General features: G+C 38.0%; 1 protein-coding gene and 1 long non-coding RNA gene across 3 annotated transcripts in view; one reads left to right on the top strand and one right to left on the bottom strand.

Annotated features, from left to right (window-relative positions):
* The first annotated feature begins 4,310 nt into the window (after window positions 1–4,310).
* LOC116217265 (uncharacterized) lies at window positions 4,311–19,434 on the top strand. Of its 2 annotated transcripts, XR_014886992.1 has the most exons (4): window positions 4,311–5,010; window positions 7,650–7,847; window positions 8,661–8,854; window positions 19,299–19,434. It is a non-coding gene; the product is annotated as an uncharacterized LOC116217265 (long non-coding RNA). The 2 variants fall into 2 exon arrangements; XR_004161587.2 differs by lacking the exon at window positions 4,311–5,010 and having other exon boundaries at window positions 6,460–7,847.
* Window positions 10,120–21,555, bottom strand: part of IFT81 (intraflagellar transport 81) — a 38,652-nt gene continuing 27,216 nt past the window's right edge. Inside the window, exons 11-18 of the mRNA XM_010720109.4 lie at window positions 21,182–21,331; window positions 20,003–20,131; window positions 18,965–19,054; window positions 17,496–17,582; window positions 16,395–16,466; window positions 16,223–16,308; window positions 12,624–12,669; window positions 10,120–11,662 (exon numbers count right to left, since the gene is read on the bottom strand). Of these exons, the coding sequence (XP_010718411.1) occupies window positions 11,480–11,662; window positions 12,624–12,669; window positions 16,223–16,308; window positions 16,395–16,466; window positions 17,496–17,582; window positions 18,965–19,054; window positions 20,003–20,131; window positions 21,182–21,331 (843 nt within the window). The 3' untranslated portion in view covers window positions 10,120–11,479. The remainder of the gene's footprint in view (window positions 11,663–12,623; window positions 12,670–16,222; window positions 16,309–16,394; window positions 16,467–17,495; window positions 17,583–18,964; window positions 19,055–20,002; window positions 20,132–21,181; window positions 21,332–21,555) is intronic.

The following is a 21,555-nucleotide window of genomic DNA, read 5'->3' on the forward strand; positions in this document are numbered from 1 at the left end:
AGACTCGTTCTCCTAGGTGTGACTCGGGTGACTTAAAAAAGGTTAATTCATTCATTTTGTAGGGGTTATAGCATAAATGAATTATAATTGTTATCCTGTTACTCATTATAGAAGTCTAATATTTCCTATAAGCAGATGTTCTGATTTTATAAAAATTTTTATAAATGATTAAACATATCTTAAAGACGTTACGTGAATTGTCAGCAATTATGTTGTTATTGCATTTGCATTAGTTACAGCCATTTTGAATAAAGCTCAGAAAGGAAGCATTTACTCAGAAAAATGCTGCTAACGAATGCTTCCTTTGCACTGTGCATCTGTTGATTTCGTAAAGGTGTGTATGAAAAACAGGCCGTCGTATGCATATCATTCACTTGGTCCTACATGAAGCTGACCACATAACTGATACATGATGAAGCAGGGTTTGTTATGTATTGAAAAATTATGTCACTAAAGAGATTGAAAAATGCTGTCTAATTGAATTACACAGTATCTCATAACTGCATTCATGTGCTTTGGAATTTTCCACGTTTCTTGCGTATCTGTCTTCAGACTATCTTGAGGTAATCACTGAATTACATTGAGGACAACAGAAACTGCCATCATAGTGCAGTCCTGTGTTTTCTGTGGCAGTGAAGGCAGTTTGGGAAGCTCCAGGCCCCCCCACTTGCTCCCAGTTCCTTGCCTGCTGCTCTCTACCCTTTCAGCTGTGCTCTTACAGCTATTTGTGGCAATAAGCTGAATAACTGAGTTAATAATCATCTTTTACCATGAGACTGGTACAGCCTGACCGTGCAGTCCCACAAATAGTGCTAGAGAATGGGAGAAATGCTTTCACAATAATTACAAACTGAATTAGACAGAAGTACTACAAAGAAGAGCAGTCCCACCTGTTTCAGACTACCAGTCATTTTTTTTTCCTAACTATTCAGTAACATGTATTGCTGTATTCTTGTCAAATCTATCAAAGAATATACAAACATAACTATTAAAGTCATCTGGAACAGATTTTTTCTGAGTACAAAGCTTTCTGTTTGGGCAGGATGGGGTTTCTTTACTGTTGTTTTGTTCCATGGGCACAGTGGATGGCAGTAAGTTTGTTCTGCCCGTGACATAGCTTCTCTCATGTTCTTTAACATTCTTTAACAATCCCACTCATCTTCATGGAGACCTTTCTCATTCATTGACAACACCTGAAGTAATAATTAATCTTTAAAAAAATACAAACAGCATGAGCCTGCATACAGTATCTTACAGGTACCTTTATGAACTTCTGTTTACATGATGAGAGGCTGCAAACAACCTTTGAAAAAAGGGTTTCAGATTGGTTTAGATCTCCAAAATGCTTACTTTTCATGCTGGAAAATAACATCTTGTAAATGGAATGTGCTTTCTGAAGTCTCTGCTTCTGATATACAGGCTGGGAGATGCTACTGCTGGCTCTGTCTAATGGTGGGGTGTGTCTCTGCATGGAGTGCATGTGCGTCCAGTTGTTCTTTTGAAATCTCATTTTGTGAAGCTTAGTTTACTGTTTGGCTTGTAGAAGCTAACTGTAATGCATGTAATAGTATTTTCCAAGTAATACTTTCCTTAAACAGCCAATTTCTCACTACTGCTTTATTGGAGGAGTCCTGTTTTTGAAGTTCTGTCCTAAGCTCTGCACTGTCTTTACAATGCACTGCAGCTGAAGAAGTTCTCTCTGATTTTTGTTGACCTTCTTTTAGTTTCCAGGTGCCAATTATTGCTGGCTTCAATTTCCTGGAAACCTACATTCTCAGTGTATTCAGGGAGCCACCCCAGTATGTGCGGTGAGAGGGCAGGCTTAATCCATGCTTACTTACTATGTACTTTATCTCTGTCCAGTAGTCACCCTCAACTTAATTAGCTAATGTTGTGTTTGGCTATTCAATATTTTTGCATCGCTGAGACAATAACATTGCAACCCGCTCTATTTGTTGAATGCCTTTCATAAAAACCCTTTGTACCCATACGGATTGTTTCAAAGATAAACTGCATCAGCACTGTGTAATTTGCAGGTAAAGTTTGGCTCTGATGCAGCTGCTGTATCAAAGAAATATGCCCTTATTATTAAACTCCAGTATCCACACCTTTCCTTGGAGAATATAACGCTGCACTGAACCTGCTGTGAAGAGTTCATCTGATTCGAATGGAATTACACAGTAACAAGATGAATATCTAGTAGGTAAGGAGTACATTTCCATCAAAGCTATTTGGGTTGTTTCGTTTTGTTTGTTTGAAGCATTTTTTATCCAGAAAGTATAAGTTTTATTTGTGTTAACTTTGCTTTTAATTTTTTCTTTCGTGAAAACTATGATTTTTCAGATCTCTTCAAAAACGGTATGAGCATTTCTTTCGTGTTGTTGACACAACTGAATATTTTTCATGGGAAAAATATGTTTCTATTCCCCTGTAGTTTACACTTGTATCTACAAAAGTTCAATTTTTAAAGCCAAATTTATCAGAATAAGTAGGATCTATCACAATTGACTGGGTTATTCATTAACTGAGGTGACCCTGGATTTGATCTCACGTATAAAAGCAAAATTTAGTGCTTCAGTGCTAAATCCACTGCCTGTGTATTGAGAAGATTACTTCCACCTGGTTCCAGCACAGTGGCACACTGAGGAGTACCCCAAATGAGCAGGAGCAGCAGCTTTGACCACGGCTGGCCAGAGCAATGAACCAGGTGCCCGAACTCTTGTTCCTTGCCATGTTTTAAGCCAGACAGCTTTTCTCACATGCTTTCACAGTCACATCTCTTTACGTTTTTGATTACAACACTGAATATTAAAAATCTCTTAATTTCCTTCAGATGTTTAAGAAAAGTTTCCTGTTTTTTCTGCTCTAGTTGTATGATTAATGTTTCAGCTGCAGTATAAAGTAGAGACTTGTAAGAGGCTGAAAATGTTAACTGGACACACACAAATAAGTTGCCCTAAACTCATGTCTACTGTTTTATAATGAAGAGATGTAATCTTTGTTGTATGCACACACACCGTGTTTCTCTTTAGGACTGCTTCTCCTGATATTTCTCTCTGTGATTGTAAAAAGATCTCTGGGTAACAAAATATCTCATATGCAGTCTGACTGACTCCATAAGTACAGCAAAGTGAGGCGTGATACTTCTCATGTCTTCAAATTCCATGTTAAAATTTAATTAAAAACTCCTTCAGAAAAATGACTTCACATTTGTATCATATTTGTTTATCTGTGACTCTTCTGACCTTTCCTTTACACATTGCAAATGTACTGATCTTTTACTTCTGAATTACTTTTTAGGGAGTGGCAGAGATCAGATGAGGATACCCAAAGCTGGGACACTGACTACTGTGCTGGTAAACATCAGGCCAGGATGAAGTTTGGGCTGTCTGAACAGCAATGGTCAGGGCAAAACTCAGGATCTCTCTCAGACAGTATCAGGTGGGGGACCCTGGGTGTACCCTTAGGCCAAAACCCAGGGATGACTCAACCATTCCATTTAATTCTGCACCATGCTTTGTTCATCTAGAAAGTAAAAATAATAGCAGCAACTTGTTTATCTGTCTGTGTGGTCAACACATTTTACTAAGGGTTATTTATAAATTATTTTGAGATTCTCATGAAAATTGCTGCACCAAATAGCTTATTTTAACTTGATTTGTGCATATGATATGCTAATATATACAGTCATACTCACATACATGCTGATTCCCAGGATCTATTCACAGTTGCTTCCCTTCAGCTGTCCGCAGCTACTGTACATGACAATGCCATAAAATCAGGAACTGCATATTCTAGATTTAACACTTGAGCCATCAGGCATACTGAGTGTAAAACACAACCAGAAGTATTGATTTTGGAGCACAATCAAACGTATTTAAACAATATACTCTTAAGCAGTATACTTACATCTGCATTTGCATATACCACTTATATCAAACAGACCACACTGGCATGTCTAGATTTAGTTTCTGTATCATCCTTTGCATTTGCCCATTAGATATCACAGGACAAAGAAATTAGACAGTAAACATTAAACAGTAAATATGACTATACAGGATAAATGACAAGAATACTGTACTCTGTCAATTCTGTTTCTATTCGCAGCAGTGAAAATACATTACAGTCACAACAAACCATTTCATTTTGTTACAGACTGCAGTATGCCTGTGGCAGACAGTAGTACAAATAAACTAAAATATATTGATTATAAAGAAAATTAAATGCAAACTATTTAAAATGCAATTGATTAGATGTAATGAAACTTTGCAGAGCTGGCAAACCTAAATCCAAAGAAAACCATCCCCCCTCTCTAGAAGTGCAGAGGACCTGGCTCCTAACCTTGGATTTAAACTTGAAGCTTGACAAACAATATTTCTCCTGCAATCCAGACAGGTGGCAGTCCCATCGCAGCGCATTCACCAGCATTACCACTCTCCTCATTTAGACTTTACATCAAGTCTGTGTGAGCCCTGGCTTGAAATCAGATTCTTGATGTCTATAAGCAAAGACAAAGGCTAAGCTTATTTATTAACACTCGTTGTAAAGAAAGAAAGGCATTACATAAAGGACCACTGTTCGTTTAGATTGCAGTGTTTTACAGGGACATGTGATACACTGGAGGACTATTTATATGTATGTTTGAACGTAACTGTGGATTACCTAAAACAGTTCTTATCCTCAACAGATTGACACTGCTAACAAGGTACAGAAAAACAGTTTTACAATAGCAGAAAGTAACAACACTGTTTTGTTTGTGGGTATACAAAAGGACTGAAGAGTATGATTTTACTCTCTTAGACCAAATGAAGTCCTAAATTGGAAAAGCAGCTCCATCCAAGGTCGTCTCTGTTGCTTCCAAAAATATCTTGAAACAAACGCAAGAGGGGCACTTTGTTGGGTGTTATCTTGACATATATAGTTTCAATCAAATTCTTCAAGAAGTGTCAGAATAAAAGTCGAACATTTGTTTGACGCTGCCGAGCCCCTGGGAAGTGAATCCCTTCAAAGGTTGGAAATAACTTTGATTACAGCATTAAGAATTATAGGCTGTTGGGGTTTTTTTTGTTTGTTTGTTTGTTACGCTTTAAAAAAAAAAGCCATGTATATTTAGGATGGAATTGTAAATACTTTTTAGATAGAAACTTCATAAAACGATTGTATAATTCTTTCCGCTGCACGAGGCAAAGTGTTACAAGGTTGTGTTAATGATCTCAGGAAAATATTTATAGTGCTTTTTCCAGCGTAAGAGTTCTCTCTTCCCCTCTCATTACATTTTATGATCAACCTTCATTTCACTCAATTACATCAACGAGCAGGAAAGAACCTTCAGTATCCGCAGATTTTAAAGTGATGCATTTCACATACAAATGTTTGAAGTACAGTGTGGTAAATGCAAAACACGAAGGAATAACGACCCATTGTGAAGTACAGCATGCTCCAGCTCTTTACCAAAAGAATTCAGATTGTGCTCTTGTTTTCAGCTGTAGAAGTAATTTTCCTTAAGGAGATTTGAGATGGTGATGTCAGTACCCAGGAAATAACAAATGCTCAATTTTTCTTACTAACCTCTGAACGTGAAGCACATCTCCCAGCGTTCCCTGACTCACTCCTGCAGATACCTGAGCGGTCTCATCAGCCTACATAGAATGAAAATGAAGCAGAGAACTCCTTCAGGACAAAAGATGCAGTGTAAATGTAAAGTATCAGTGAAACAGGTTGTCTGTGGGTGACTTTCAGTGTTCTGATACAGTTCTGTTTTCTTTAAAATATGCTTTAAAAACATGGCAAGCTTCAAAACATGGAATAAGGGAGGTGGGTACAACATTTTATAAATACTCTAAAAAAAATTCCAAGTTTCTGAATGTTGCAGTCCACAGGATGCTGCCTTGGAGAAACACATCATCGATGGTGGTTGAGACGCAAATGCAAAACATTTTCACATAATGCATAATTTTTAGATATTCAAATTTTAGGGTTCCAAATTAAAAAAATAACTTTGTGCTTTTGGTAATTTGTCATTAATGGCTCTGAGATGGATGTGCTGACTCCAGAGAAATGCCCAAGCTTTAGCTTATTTGCCAGAAGGTACCATAACAGTGTCAACCACATAAACTGTATCCTTCACGCTGTACAGACCTTAAAGTTTTGACTGGTATTTCAAAAAACAGTAATCCATTTAAAAATTGCATTCAAATTTTTAATTGCAGAAAACCTAAATCAGGATTTTTTTTCAGTATAAAACAGTTGTAAAATTTATCAAGAAGATATTATGAGATTAAGTCCTCTATTATTTCCCTCAAGTGGTTACTGTTTGTATAAGATGCATACCTGTATACTTTTCTTGTTGCTTCCTACGTTGCCAGGCACGTTTTCTATTCCATTCCAGGGGAAAGAAGCAGAATGAGGAAGAAGCAGGACAAATAATTTACTTTTGAAAAGGAGTCAGATCCCATTTTCCATGCTCCTACCAACTTCATTTTTTCTGGTATCAGCAAAATGTGCAGAATTTGGCTTTCTCCTGTTTCAAAAGTTGACCTAATTAAGCACTTACTGGAATAAAATTCAGAAGCTTAAAAATGAAATGTCATTCTGTAATGATAGAGAGGACTGAAGCAGAGCAATAGACGTTGGCTTTTTGTAGAACCACCTGCAGGAAAAGAACTCCAGCTCCTGGCATTTAGCAAATGCCGGTTGCATGTGTCCTGATTTGCAGAAACGTACTTGTCTCAAAATGATGAGGAATGGAGATACGATAAAAAGGTTAAAATGTGCTCCTTATCCTTATAACAAATGTAAATAATGTTGTTAAATACAAGGTAATGTGTGATGTGGTTTATTAAATGTTATAAATACTCCAACACGAGATCGAGCAAGACAGCCTCTCACAGACATCTCATAAAAATCAAAGTGTAGTGGATTTTGGTAGTGCTGAGAAGCACTCACACAAACACTTAATTCTTGTTGTAAATTAAATGCTTCTAATGGAACACTGATTTGCTTTGGGCAAAAGTTGTTAATTTTAAGATAATTATGGTTCTTCTTTTTCTCTCTGTCACACAAATCTGATCCTGGCCCTTTAATTTCCACTTGTTCCATCAGGAGGAAGAGCTAAATCCAGCAGACCTTATTTTGGCAAAACTCCCACTGAAGTCAGTGAGGGTTTTGTGAGAGTATGGACCACATGATTTGTCTCACAGTTCCTGCTGATTACTTGGAGTGTGATTGCTCCCCCCTCAAGTACCACAGCTCCTCACCGAGTCTGACATTCCCACAGCACATGGCTGACAGCACTTTCCCTCTGTAAATTGGGAGCATGAAAAGCAGTGTAATGCAATTGTGAAAAATACCCTGTTCACCCAGTGACCTTCAAAGAAATGGACTGCCTTGGGAGTTCTGAGACTGCCACTGCAGAATCAACAGTACAGAAGCACTTGAGAATTTAAAGAACCTATTTTAAATTCATGCTGAAAATTTAAAGAACTCTTTAAACAATCTGAAAATGGGTCAAATTATGACTGTTAGAAAACAACTCATCAATTGAGTGATGCCCATAAAGTTGATACCTTATGATAACGTTGTGATTCATGTAATGTTTCCTCACTGCAACACTGTTGTGTCCCTGCACATTTTAATTGTTTCCATTGCAGGTTACCATAGAGAAAGGCAGCCAAAGACTTAACAGCATCCCATCAGCAGAAACCAATTGCTACAAAAGACAACGTAGAGCAAATGTTGAGAGTGAGCTCTTTGTCTTTTTCACTTAAATCTGAGCAAATACAGCACCAATGAGAGAAAGCAGATCTGCATGCATCCATGTGGTCCTCATCCCTGAGCAAGATGACAGAGTAAGTTTCCCACACTGCGCTGTGTCAGTGTGTTATGACCTTTCTCCCAAGGTGACACCTTTTGGATAACAGCACTCAGTCTATGCTGTCTTCCCAGTCATGTTTGTCTGCCTTCTTGTGCAAGCTGACTCCAGCTTCACCAGATGCTGCCAGAGTGGTGATTTAGGAATTCAGAGTGCTCCTGCCAAATTGCTCTGCTTCCATCTCTTGCTGAGGACAGCGGCCAGGTAGCTAATGGTGAACTCTGAGTCACTGTTGATCTGGGCCAGACATGAAATAGTGATGTAAAGAGACAGAGCTCTCTGCTTCCAGTTCCTGCACCAGCAAGTCATTTTGGAGAACAGTTTTTGTGTTGCTTGTTGGCTACTTCATTCATTCTTATTGATCAGAAAATGCCCATCATAAGCAGGTTGTCTAAGCTCCGAACTGTTGTTAAACACTCTTGCTGTATTGTATTTTGTAACAGAGATCAATATCATACCTGTAAAAAAGCCTTATCAAGAAAGCTCTGGAAATCTGTATACTTAAACACAGTAAAATACAATAGCAGGACTTGTATGTTTATGGGCAACTATACTACAAAAGTAGTAATACCTGTGTGTGAATAAAGGTGTACAAGTAAATATTCCTAGGTCTGGATCACTTAAAGTATAGGAATACTTACTTTACTTTCTCTAATTCATATGAAAGCTACATGGTAGTATAAATGAAATAATCTCATATTCAGATGATAAAATGGCTCTTTATGTAACACAGTAGACGTACTGTTCTCTCATGCTTATTTCTGATGTCTATAACTATTTCATCTCCTAGGCCCATGTGGAGCTTTCCTGTGGCTCTAGGGACAGTTGGTGTTAATATGAGTAAATAATGCAAAGCTGCACAATGCCACCTGGAAAACCTTCTCATCCAGTTCTGGACAAAGATGAGGAGAACCCTTTTGAAGCAAAGTAATCAGTCGCTTGTGAGCGACTGCTCCAATCAGCATTCTAATTGGAAGAAAGTTGGTAAGTGCAGGGACCCCACATTTAGCTATGCATATTTTTTTATTTATTTGGGCCTTTGCCAAGAGAAGGCAGCTATTTTTCCATATAGTACGTTTGATCTTATTAACTAGATTAAATTAATAAAGTTTTATATATATGTATATATGTGTGTGTGTATATATATATATATGTGTATATCTGTGTGTGTGTGTATATATATATATATATATATATATATATTAAGAATAAGCTTTTCTTACAATTTAGAAAGTAAAACTGCAAAACTCAGTCGAAGATTTTTGAATGCTCCCTTCAACTCACAAGCCACATGGAAAAGCCAGTGAGCAGAAACCATTAAGGTGCATTTATTAAGTGTCCACTTAAAAGTTAAAAATAGCATTTGAGTTTTTCCAATTTTCTTTTCATAACAGTCATTATGATTTTCTGCTTCATCTCAGAAAGTAATTTTGCTGCTGCTGTAGTGTATAATCTCTGTGCCCTTTCTCGGTGCTGTACAAATGACAGAGAGCTAATCAGATCAGAGCAACAATCACGTCATCATTGAGTAACCAGCAATAAACTGTTTTTACAAGGAAGAAAGATGAACTATTTTTAGGGTAACTGAACAGAAAAATGGAAAATGATTATACTCAGTCTTACTCTACATCATTGCTATGAATTTCAAAAGCATTACTTTTTCCTGGGCAGCAGGCTAATCGCTGCAATAAATCTTTGAATAAATGGTCTAGTCAAATAGAGTTTTTAGGGATTTGTTTCGAAATTTTGAGGTATATAAGATACCCTTTCTCCCTGTCCTGTCCTTGTGCCTCTGAACCAGAGGCAGTCCTCCAGCTCTGATCACCAAGTAACCTAAATGCCCAGGGAAAAGGCTGCTGGTGGCAACGCAGCACCTTCTCCCCACTTAACAGACAGTTTCCTACACAACATCCTTCCCTCCGTGCTCACTGATAGTGTGCGTAGTGGAGAATGTGTTGCTTCTCCTTGTCCTGGGAAAGATCAATGTGCAGCTGTTGAGAAAAACTATCTTCAGCTATTCAGCAGTGTGGGAGGGCTTGCATGAGGATGTCCTGAGTATCTAATGGACATGTTCCTTAGGCGTACAGTGGAATTCAGAACCTTTTGGAGGCATCTGGAATAAATGTAATTAAATGACCCTGAGCTTTTCCAACCATCCTCCTGTGGCCCAGCCAGAAACTTGTCAGTAAGAATTTACTTTCTATTACTTCATAAACCTATGAAATATAGAAAATAACATTCAGTCAAAATGTAGTCATTGGATTTTATTCAAGCTCTGTTAGCAAATATACTTAATGTAAAGACAAACTAGGAATTGTACAGTTACCCAACCCTCCTTTGACAGAGAAAACAGCGGATGTCTTAATTAGGTGTCAGAGAAGACTAAATCATTTCTTGCATCCAAATTACATCTGAAAAAAAACTATTAGTGAAAAAATCCATTCTTGTTTAGGCAGAAAAAATAAAAAAATTCAATAAGCCAAGAGACTACAGAAGAAGAGCAGGAGCTCTCGTCACCCAGACTTATCTCTCTGCTTCTGGTCTTTTGATTGTGACTAAGAGGCGCTCATCAGAAATGATGAAGTGTGAAGGACAGTTTCAAGCCTCATCTGCATTCCTCTTACCCTGGGTTAGCTGTGGGTCTCATGATGCAATTTTTAGGGCCATGACAGTTGCCTGTGGCCCACAGGTCAAAGCCTGAATACAAGGGAGCCTTGCCTATCTGTTCTTCATACCCTACCTTATGCAGGAACCACTGTGCCATATTTACGCTCACCAATAGCCCTCCATCTCTGGTGCATCGCTCTTTAGCTAGCACAACCACTTTGGAACCATACTGCACAGGCAGAACAGCAATATATCTTCAGTAGAGAAAGGTTTTAGTGGACCAGTTAACACTTTCCCATGGACAGCTAAGAAAAAATAGAAAAAAAGTATATGTTTCTATATGCAAGAAATATAGAGTTGTTAAAACAACAAGAGATAATGGAACGATCTCAGAATCCAAGTAATTGTTCTCAGAACCCAGTCCTGACGCTAGTGCAATGAGCTGTCTCCTGGAAGCACAATCAGTTTAATTGAACCGTGCAATGAAAGTATGAGTAGGAGTGTGCAAGCAAGGTCTGTGCAGCTCAGAGTGAAAATGGCTCCATTCTTGCCAGTCACACTACATGAATAAAGACAATGGGGAAGGAGAGGGCCAAGCCAGGAGGTCCACAATTATACAATATCAAGTACCAGACCTTGCAAAAATATAACCATAGTGATACGGAATAAGGAGCAGAGCAATTACGTAAGTTTTCTGTGACCCTGGAAAAGGATTTGTTTTCCTTTGATCTCCCTGCAGATGCATGCCATTCCCAGCCTTCTAAAACAAAGATTTATGATGAGGTTCACCCTAGCACAGATCTCATAACAGATCTTCCCAACTATGTTTTGTTGTCACTTAAACAATGGACGAACAACTTCATAGTTTAGGTGCACTTTATCCACCAGAAACAGACAATGTACAACAAATTCATATAGAAATGATGAAAGCAACAAAGAGGTTACCTTTGAGAAGCCAACCCACAGTCTTCTTACTTGATGTTGGTATAAAGAAGGAAGAGTTCATAGTACAAGCCTATCTTTACCTGCTTCCTGGATGACTTGACCAATAGCTGTTTGATTTTGTTGTTTTAGAAAACATTCTCTCTTACATTCCATTAACTGCTCAAAATCCTGCCACATTTTAATTTGCTTCATATTAGGCCCGTGACTTTCCCGTACAACCTTCTGCTTCTCTCGTAATTTCTGTTAAAAAACAAAAAATATTCGATTGCTGAAAGTTTACGTCCAAAAATTGCTTACACAGGCAACGGAACGACAAAAGAATGATAAGGATTTTTACAAGCTACTGAAATATTATTATTACATTTTGTTCAAGTTAGTAACACTCCTTGCAAGTGATAAATGAATCAGCACTGGGGATTTAGGCATCTGCTTTGTATGGACAAACAATTGCTTCAAAGTTTTAAAACCGTCTCGTATACTTGAGAAGCTATGCTAAAATCTGAGTTTATTTCCATACTGAGCTCTTACAGTCTCAAGTAGCAGCCTGCAATGCGTTCATATGATCACCTTATAAACATGACATTCATGTTTTACAATGAAGCTCGCTATTGATCATAATAGCAACGGCCCAGACCTGTAAAAATCACTCACACTGACTCAAAAAAGGAAACCAATAAAAGAAAGATGTTTAGTGTGAATGGTACATCTAACCTCTTCTGTGCTGATCGGAGCTTTGTACAAGATTAAGAAGTGGACAACTGCTTTTGTTTAGCAGTGGTACAATGATGATCCCTTGGCCTTTAATAACAGCGATAAGGCTGACAGGCCCAAAATTTATTGTCATCAACAGGTTGCTTTATATACAACATCAAATTTGAGCTGGCACAGTTTGTCATGTCCATGTTTCAGTTTCTTATCCAAATGGTTTACTGGGAATGTGCTGTCATGTTAAGCTGTTTGACTATCTTTTACAAGCGGCTCATGCTATACTCTGCAGGAAATCAAGCCCTGAAGAGCTAGCATGATCTCTTCTCAGGGTATTAATTACCATTGCCAGCAGTGATGGAATTTTCTTTGTAGGCTGCAATATGCTTTTTATAAAGGACTGACCACAGCCTTTGATAGTAAGCTCCACAAAAATATGAATGCTACGATTTTCTTTTATTTTTTATTTTTTAAAAGGTAAAAACCTCATTCTTACCTTCCCAAGGTTTTCTTGTTCAAGGATCATTCGTGTATACTGTTCTCTAAAGGAAATATATAATAATTTTATTCTGAATTTTGTTGGTTTCTTTATAGTATGACAGAATAATGATTAAAGCACAAAAAATTCTGAACGTATCAGGAGGCTCATAAATGAGGTAAGTCAGAAGAGGAAACACAAAGAAACATTTCTGTTGTTAGACAACACATCCCACGACATCAGGGATCAGATCACTCTGATTCTCTCAGGCGTGCAGTTGGCAAAAGCAATACTGGATAAGATCTCTTACATTTTTGAAGCAGGCGTAATTATTGCTGCACCAAAGTTGAAGGCAACAACAAGAAGTTTTAGATGGTTGTATTCTGAACTTAGCCAGGAGCCTACTTTCTACAAGCATCAAAGTTTACAAATACACAGCTCTTAAATGCTGCAAATGTAGTGTTAGAATGAGTGGGAAAATACAGGAATGAGAAAGAATAGTATTTCAAATCCAGTCGCTGCAAAGGAACCGCCGTGCGTTCCTCACTTTCAGAAAACAGCCGTCACATTTGGGTGCCTAAATATAGGTTTAGGAGCGTTAACTGTTGACATTCATTATAAAAAATCTTGGCTGTACACCTTTGTCTGTAACAGTGGCCGGATCACTTTCTGACACAGGCAAACTCAATACTTGAAACCTGACAATATAATATTACAAATCATAACAGCACAGTTCAGACACAAAACTTATTTTTAAAATGGACAAAAGTCTCTTTCTTCACCGACTTACTTGAAAAAAATAAATGCTCATATTTTGACTGTAATGGTACAGTTAGAAGTTTAGAGTTTGCTTATGGATTATAAAATAAGAACATATCAAGAACTTTTCAAATCACTCAGAAGAGCTTTGCATAGAGAAATTTTAATTTCCAAAAAGAAATATCAGCCTTCCTAAAATCAGAGTGTGAAAGTTTGCTAGAGCATAGTGAGGGGCAGCACAGAACCAACGTTTCTTATATTCCTTCCATTTCCATGAGGTCCTCCACAATTTTGACCAGAGCACTTGGGCTCCAGGCCACCTGGTCCTGCCTGCCATGCTCCCCACAAAATGGATGTGCAAGGAATGCAGCTGGGTCATTTTATGATCTGTCACTCTTGGGCAATTCCAGCCAGAACAAATCAGAGCAGTCTTGAGACTGCTCCAAGCGCTGTGCAGACACAGCTGATCCCTAGCAATCCTCAACAAACTGGAGAGACAGAACACTGACTCTTATTTCTACTGGCACACAGCATATGTTCACACACATTTGGCCTTAAAAATATTTTTTTGTATAATAGAATTTTCAAAGTAATAAAATTAGATGTCTTTTGTAGTAAGCTTTTCTTTACTATTTATAATGATGACTGGAAAGAATGCAACTTGATAACTTCATTTAAAAAAAAAATCTATTTTTAGAGAAGAAAATTAACTTTTCACATTCCTAAGAACTGACTCCACGGAACAGGGAGTTTATGTTCAAAAAAAGAGGGTTGGAATTAAGACATTTTTTGTTCAATACGTTGTTAGGAAAGTGCTGTTCTATTTATGGTTCATTTTCACTCCGTTTACATTCCAGTGCCTGCTGAAAAATACATTCATGTTCTAAAATGATGTCTAAAAACATGTTTGTTTTTTTTTTATTATTTTTTTATTTTATTTATTTTTTGGTGAAGATCCCTATATTGAGCTTTGTTGCAATTCATTTAAATGCAACTGGTCTGCAACCTCTCACACAAGGTCAGAAATGTGTATAGTCACTGTGAGAGGGAGAATTTCTCTAGTTTCTGTGCCCACCATTAGAAAGCAAAGCAGGGACAGCAGAGAGAGTGGTAATGCTCGCTCACATTCTCCTCACCATACCTGGAATTACATAGCTGGACTCACCCTAAATTCCAGCACTTGGATTCAGTGGCTTGTCTGTGTGAACATCGACAGCGTGGATGTTCTTGTCACAAGTGTTTGAGCTGGAGCGTTTTTTGCTTAACATTTGTGAATAAACTGAGATCCTCCCCTTCCCCGCAGAGCCATAAAAGGATAGTGCCTGCTGTTTGACCCCTGTTTCCTCTCAGCTGCTTGCCCCTGCTGCCTTTCATACTAATGAATATTCGCATCATCACTGAGCTTTTCCCTCACAACTACTTTTCTTTTGACACTTCTACTTCATTTTGTTGTTGTCCGCTTTTGTTAGAGAAATCTTTTTCAGTCCACTTGCCAATGAAGAAATTGCCTCAGGTGATGCTGGATGATATTTGCCTATTTGGATGGGGCTCTGGGCTGCCTGACCCTGTGGGAAGTGTCCCCAGTAAGAGGGTTGGAAGAAAATGATCTTTAAGGTCCTTACAACCCAAACAATCTTGTGATGCTATGTTGATTACCCACTTAGTACTGCTTCCCTAGTTGCCACCACTGCAACAGAACTGACCAGAAATTATTCTGAAAAGCAGAGGCCTAACAGGACAACTTGGGAAATCAACTTATTCTTCCATCTCCTTTGAGAAACGATAGAGAACTTTAGGTTTTCTTCTTGTGACATCTGCTTAAGGAATGGTCTGAAGCATTATAATGAAATGCAGCATGATTACCATCTAAGTTTTGTCTTTGCTGTGCTGCTAAGTCATGTTTTTGAACTGTTTTCTGAATGGAACAGTTTTGTGAGACATTTTGGCAAGTTGTACCAAAGACTATACACGAACCACAGTTCTAACATGACAGCTTATACAGATCTCAAGTAACAATCTGTCATGTCTCCAAAATACAAAGGCAGAAATCTAAGAAAAGGCCTCACAAAGATCGATACTGCTACGGATTTTGAAGTCCTTGCAATAAAGCCAACCGCAGGAATGCTCACTGATGCAGGTGGTGAAACAGAGAGGTACAGGGCGGAGCTGATTCCCCATCTGCACTGAACTAAAAATGGGATTCTCTAGAGACTCCTTCATACAGTAGTACCAGATAAAGGGTCTTGAAAAATCTCTTACTTTGATGTAACTGTCCTATCAATTAAATGGAGGGTAAAGATGAAAGTTACTGTTATGGCACAGAAACCACAAAAAGGAGCAAAACAAAACCAATTAGGGTGTGTATATTCAGTCCTCCATTTCTGGACTAGTGATGGTAACAGCTACCACATCTGGAAGAACAGCAGATTGGCAAGGAGTTGCCAGAATCTGATGGCAGCGCATGGTTGCTCTCTTTGAGAGGTGGAATATCTTCTACAAGCTGGAGTCTCAGGGCAAACTTGGCAGAGGCATTATGGTAGAGCCATGCTTCCCGTGGGACCTAGCTGAGGCATGGCTTCTCTGACCTTGTGCCAACAGGGGCTGTGAGTTAAAGCCACTATCTGGGGCCTATAATCTCCAGCAGGAAGGGAAAATCTTCTGGTATGTCTGAGAGAACTCATAGGTTTACAGCAGCATATACTGGAATTCAAGATGCTTATTTTTAGATTATTATAGTGTTTCTAAATTTATCAGGTGAACTCCTCCAGTTCAAATGCCAGTGAGAAAATTCCTAACTTCAATCTCAGATTTTGAATATCCTTCAGCTTAACACAAAAGGAACACACTAATACGGTTACCGAATTGCCTTTCGTCTCTCCTGTGGATCTGGGGAGACATATATCTTCATTTCTTCTTTAACACGTTGCAGCTGTATTTCTAGATTCTATAACAAAAGATAACAATTGTTTTAAGAAATACATAATTCCTATTTCATTTCATAGAATGATTTAGTCCCTCCTGTGACCTTACTTTTCTCATGCAGTTCACATAGTGGTAGTTGCTTTCTTCCTGAGTGCACTCCTCGAGAAGTCCCTTCACTTCCTGTAGTACAAGAATCAGATTTCAGTGGATGTTCTCACTGATGAGAACTCCATTCATGGTGCCATGTAAACCATGAGAGTCAGTAACACAAAAAAGCATAACTCTGAATTGTTCATTGCTTATGTCTTTTTAGAATTTTGGCTATTGAAAAACAGTTCTTCTGGAAGGTCTACTTCAAATGGGTTTGTATGTGGAGTTCTTTATTTCACTTGGATTAAGCCATACAGAGGTACGTTCAGTACAGGGAAAGAGTACCTATACACCCACCTACACTTTGAATGTACACTGGTTTTAGTTTGAAATAAATTCCTTATGCTGGCAAGCCCTTGAAAAGCCAAATCCAGACAAAGTTCATAGAAGACAATCCACAGATTCATATAAATATATTTTATATGTATTAATGCCGTTCCCACATCAGAATATTGAACTGGTTTAAGTACCTCCCTTCCTAAAAGTGCTGCAGTTCAGGCAATATGTAAGCTACACACAGGCAAGCTCCTAGATACGTCTACATTGCTGTATTACTTTTTTTTAAAAAAAGGTTTTATTTTAGTCCATAATTTTCAGGAATGTATGCTGAAAAGTCCTTGCCATCAGTTTCAGTGCATTATGTAGCCATTGGATTGGTTTTGCTAGATTAAAGAGTATGCTAAACGCACGTGAAGATTTGTCTTGATAAATTAATCCTTAACATTGTGAAATTCTTTTCTAACAAATACTTAGGTCAGCAGGATTTCTGGCAGATGCCTCTTCTTTTACTCTTGCTAATCAGTGCTGGACTTCAGCGGATGGGCTGATGTAGCACTGAGTTCATTTGCTGCTGTTCAGAACGGGAAGCGCGTGGGACCGCAGCTAGTCCACAGTAGCTTCTGGCATGGTTTGCATAGTTGTGGATCACCATTGACTCACTGCCACCTGAAGTGAACCTAGAGCTTCCATATCCAGAGGGAAGGCAGGGAAAGTACTGAACCGTAATGAGCAACACATTGCACGGCATTTATTAACCTTGTGACCAAGCCACCATCTTACCTGTTCCAGTGTGGAGCGATTGCTCTCTAACCCTGCTGCACAACTGTCATACTGGATTTTTTTTTCATCACATTCTTGAGTTAATTCCTTATATGAAAAGGGCAGAAGGGTACATAAATGAAATCTTCAATTGACTGACATGTGACATTCAAGCAGGCTCTTGCTGGTCTCACGCATCAACCCCAGCTACTGGCACGCTCCCTGACACTTATGTAAACCCAGCAGGCACGTGGGTACTGTTACACACACACAGTAAGGCTGCATAGTGGTGAACAAGCTGTATACACCACAACATAGCATGCAGATTTCCTGTTTACAGCCACAGCTTTAACATGGTAGATCATTAGGGGAGCGCTTCCAAGAAAAATGAAAAATAATTACAAAAATGGAGATTAAGAAGGGATTAGTATGCTTGCTACCTATGAAAAAACTGCTTTGCTTTCTAGTTGTACGCAACAAATGGCTTAGCTGGGTTTCACTTGCTAACACTTTAAATAGAACCATCAAAAATAAGTTTTCTGGAAATTTAGTTGATAGATAAAGGGATAGCTCAATTTACTTCTGTGTCAATGAGCCAACTTACAGCAGCTGTGGACCTGAATGACTTCTTCAGCTGTCTGTAAAATTTTGAAAACAGATGGATAAATCTGTCATTCCAACAGACTAATATAGGACTTAGATCAATGTACACAGCCATTGAGATGAAATTTATTTCTGATCTATTTTAAAAAAGAGTTATTTGAGATCACTAGTGCTGAGAAGCACAAAAAGCTTTGAAACTAATTTGAAAGTTAACTTTGCTGTGATTTTGAACCATGATTTTTATTATTTATCATTATAGGTCTTCTTTGTTTTGATTTTTAATTACTATAAAGGACAAAATTCCAGTGTGATATAGCTTTTAGAAATTCCAGTCTTTTACTTGTTGCTTGTTGAAAAATCACTCCTGACTTAGTTTGCTATTTCCAGCTTTCCTCCAGAGTTGATTACATCCCTACACAGCACTACAGAGTTCTGTGAATTACGCTCATTTGTGAATTTGACCTTAATTTTGAAGAACGAGGAAAGTTTAATGCATTAAAATAAATCTACTTCAAGACCAAAAAAAATACAACACAAAACATAGAATGCAATTAAACAGAGTTGATGAGACTCTGGAGATTTGTGGTATTTGAAGCATTTAGGTGTCTGGTAAATGAAAACAAACTTAAACTAACCATATTTTAACTTGCATTTCTGCATTGTGTCAGTTCCTGCATTGTACATCTCAGCCACAAAGGTGCAAATAACTCAATGTGTATAGATATATAAATCTATAGGGACAATAAGCTCCTGCTCTAACTATAGCACTTGACTGCATGGAGAAATGTGCAGAGCAAAACATAGGACTGCCCCCCAACGTCTGCCTGCTGCCTACCCTATTTCATCCATAAGCACTGTTCAAAGTACTCTGAAGTGCTCCTACCAACCTGGCACTTTTGACGCAGCTGTCTCAGTTCTTTGATGACAGGAGCTAGGCTCGACTTCTTCTCTGCCACCATAGCATTCAGTTTCTTTACCTGAAAGAGGGACAAAATGTTACACACTGATAATATGGTATTATTACATTTATATTATTAGGATCATGAAAAGAGGTGAAAAGGGATGAAAAAAATATGGAGAGGAAAAAAAAAAACTGTGTGACAAAAGACGACTGAACTATATATAACATAAGTGCAGAACTAATTAACAAAGGGAAAGAGCCTGTGTTGCACTGAAATCATTACCACAAACCAGACCACTTCTGTTCCCATTGTTTAACAGAACACCACAGACAAGACCAGCAGACCAACGTGCCAGATGCCTGAATGGCTTCAGGAGAGGGGAAAACAAAGGAGCTGCACAGAGCTGGACTGACAGAAGAGATATTTGAATAAACCAACCAACCAAAAAAAAATCCCTGCATAGGTGAAATAAAGTTTGAACTTACTAAAACAGAACCACTTCAAAATATTTATACTGAAAACTCACATTCTGCCCAGCTTTCCATTTGAGATTCATTCTGTTTTGATTCTACCACTTTATTTTTAAAGTGCCCTAATGATTTTAAAGAATGCTATTTGGCTTTTGGCTCCTTTATAATATTTTGCTTCTATGGCTACATGGTAAATTAAAATATTACAGATCTAAGGACAATTGAAAATTAGGCTAAAGAGAGGAAATAACATTTAGTTCTTCAGACAAATGAAATATTTTTAAATGAATACTGAACTCCAATGATTTACATACATTTTAGAAAATTATGCTGTAAAAGAGTCAAATAATTAGTCAAATAACAGACAAAAATAGTCAAAATAGACAAAAATAATAGACAAAACTTGTTATCTATACTGTTTGAAAGTACCTATTCTTCTATGCAAAGCTATATTAAACATGAAAAACCCAGCCAAAATATTCAACTTGGTTTTATACTCTGAGAAAGCAGATACTGAAACTGAGGCAATACAACAGCTAAAGACAAACATCACCATTTCCGACATGTTGTCTAGTGTTTGGCCTTTCATTCCATCCACTTCGCTCTTCACTGCAGATACTCTTTCCAGCTCCTCCTGAGTGTAACTATATCCAGAAATACCTTTCTTGTCTTCAATAGCTTGCTGCAGACACAAAATAAATGCTGAATCTGAGTCCATTAATTAATAGAGCAAATTACTTCATAAAGATGAAATACTGTAAGAAAGTGGAAAGTACTGTAATCCATTTATTTTAAAAGCGATTAGTAATGTAGCTGCCACAACAAACTTTTCCTCTTGTGCCTGTACAGCAAGCTAGTAACAACTTCCTGTAATACATCACTATTCTGTCATCTAATGCCCAATGAAATTAACAGGAGGTTTCCACGATGAAATGGGCTTTAGGTCAGGCTGTGAAGGAGCTCAATATGCGAAATCCAGATGCTTAATCAAAAGATGCAAAGTAGCTGATTTTTTATAAACAACTGTCAAGCTAAGCTAAAAGAAATACTGTATTAATTATAGCAAAGTTAATGCCAGATTACAACATTCTTGCATTAAATTACATAAAATTTACATTAAGTGCTAATGTGACAGTCCTCAGGAATGCTTGCTCATGAAGTTTGGAAGAAGGGTATTTTTTCAGTAAGCTGAAAGCTAGGTGTTGATTTGCAATTTGCAAAACACTCATTCTTGAAAGTACCACCTGTCCATGAACACAAAAGTCAGTTATCCTCAAAAATATTCTACAAGCATATGTTTGAGAAAAAACATTTGTCTCTGCAAGGAGCTGCTGCTACTATGATGGGAGCATGTTGCAGATGTTTGCATCAGCAAACAGTCCAACAGGCTGCAATGCCCAGGGCTAAAAGGGGTATTAGGTGAAAAACCTAACATAAGAATCCAGCCCTGCTCTAACTGGAGTTAGTGAAGATCTAACATTGACTTTGGAAAGCAGGGTTGAGTCCCTCATTCTAAGAAGAAATTGCAAAACGTTCATGACTGCCTGTAAAAAACAGTTGCTGAACATGAAGCAGCTTAGCATATCATATAGATTTTGTTCCCTAAAGACTCTTTTACTAATGACAGTAGGAAGGTATGCATTAGAAAATAACCAAACAGCATCCACCTTATTATAGAGCTAGTTGGAAAGGAAGGGCGGGGGACTGTAGGACTAGTAAGTGCCTGCATTACCAACTGCTGCTGAATAGCCTCATGCCGCTGTTTTAGGAGTTCTTCTGTCCTCTGGAGGATGCCATACTCAGCTGTAATTTCTGCTATTTCCAGTCGCTTCCTTTTATACACTGTGTTCTTGCTCCGGAGCTTATTAACATAGTGTTTAAGCTGCAATGAGAGAGAACAGAAGTATCTACCATTCAACTTAAAGTGAAAAAGGGCAGGGTCTCATCACAGATTGATCCTCTATAAAATATAATTATCCTATTTGGATTGCAGCTGAAGGTTAAGAACAGAGGGCTGGAATCAAGGATTCCCAGAGTCTATTTACTTTCAGCAGCGTTTGTTTGCTGTGTGAGATAAGAAATCCATCTCCATTGCTTTATCCTAGC

Source organism: Meleagris gallopavo, chromosome 17, assembly GCF_905368555.1.
Source record: "Meleagris gallopavo chromosome 17, MGAL_WU_HG_1.1, whole genome shotgun sequence".
Taxonomy (NCBI): Eukaryota; Metazoa; Chordata; class Aves; order Galliformes; family Phasianidae; genus Meleagris; species Meleagris gallopavo.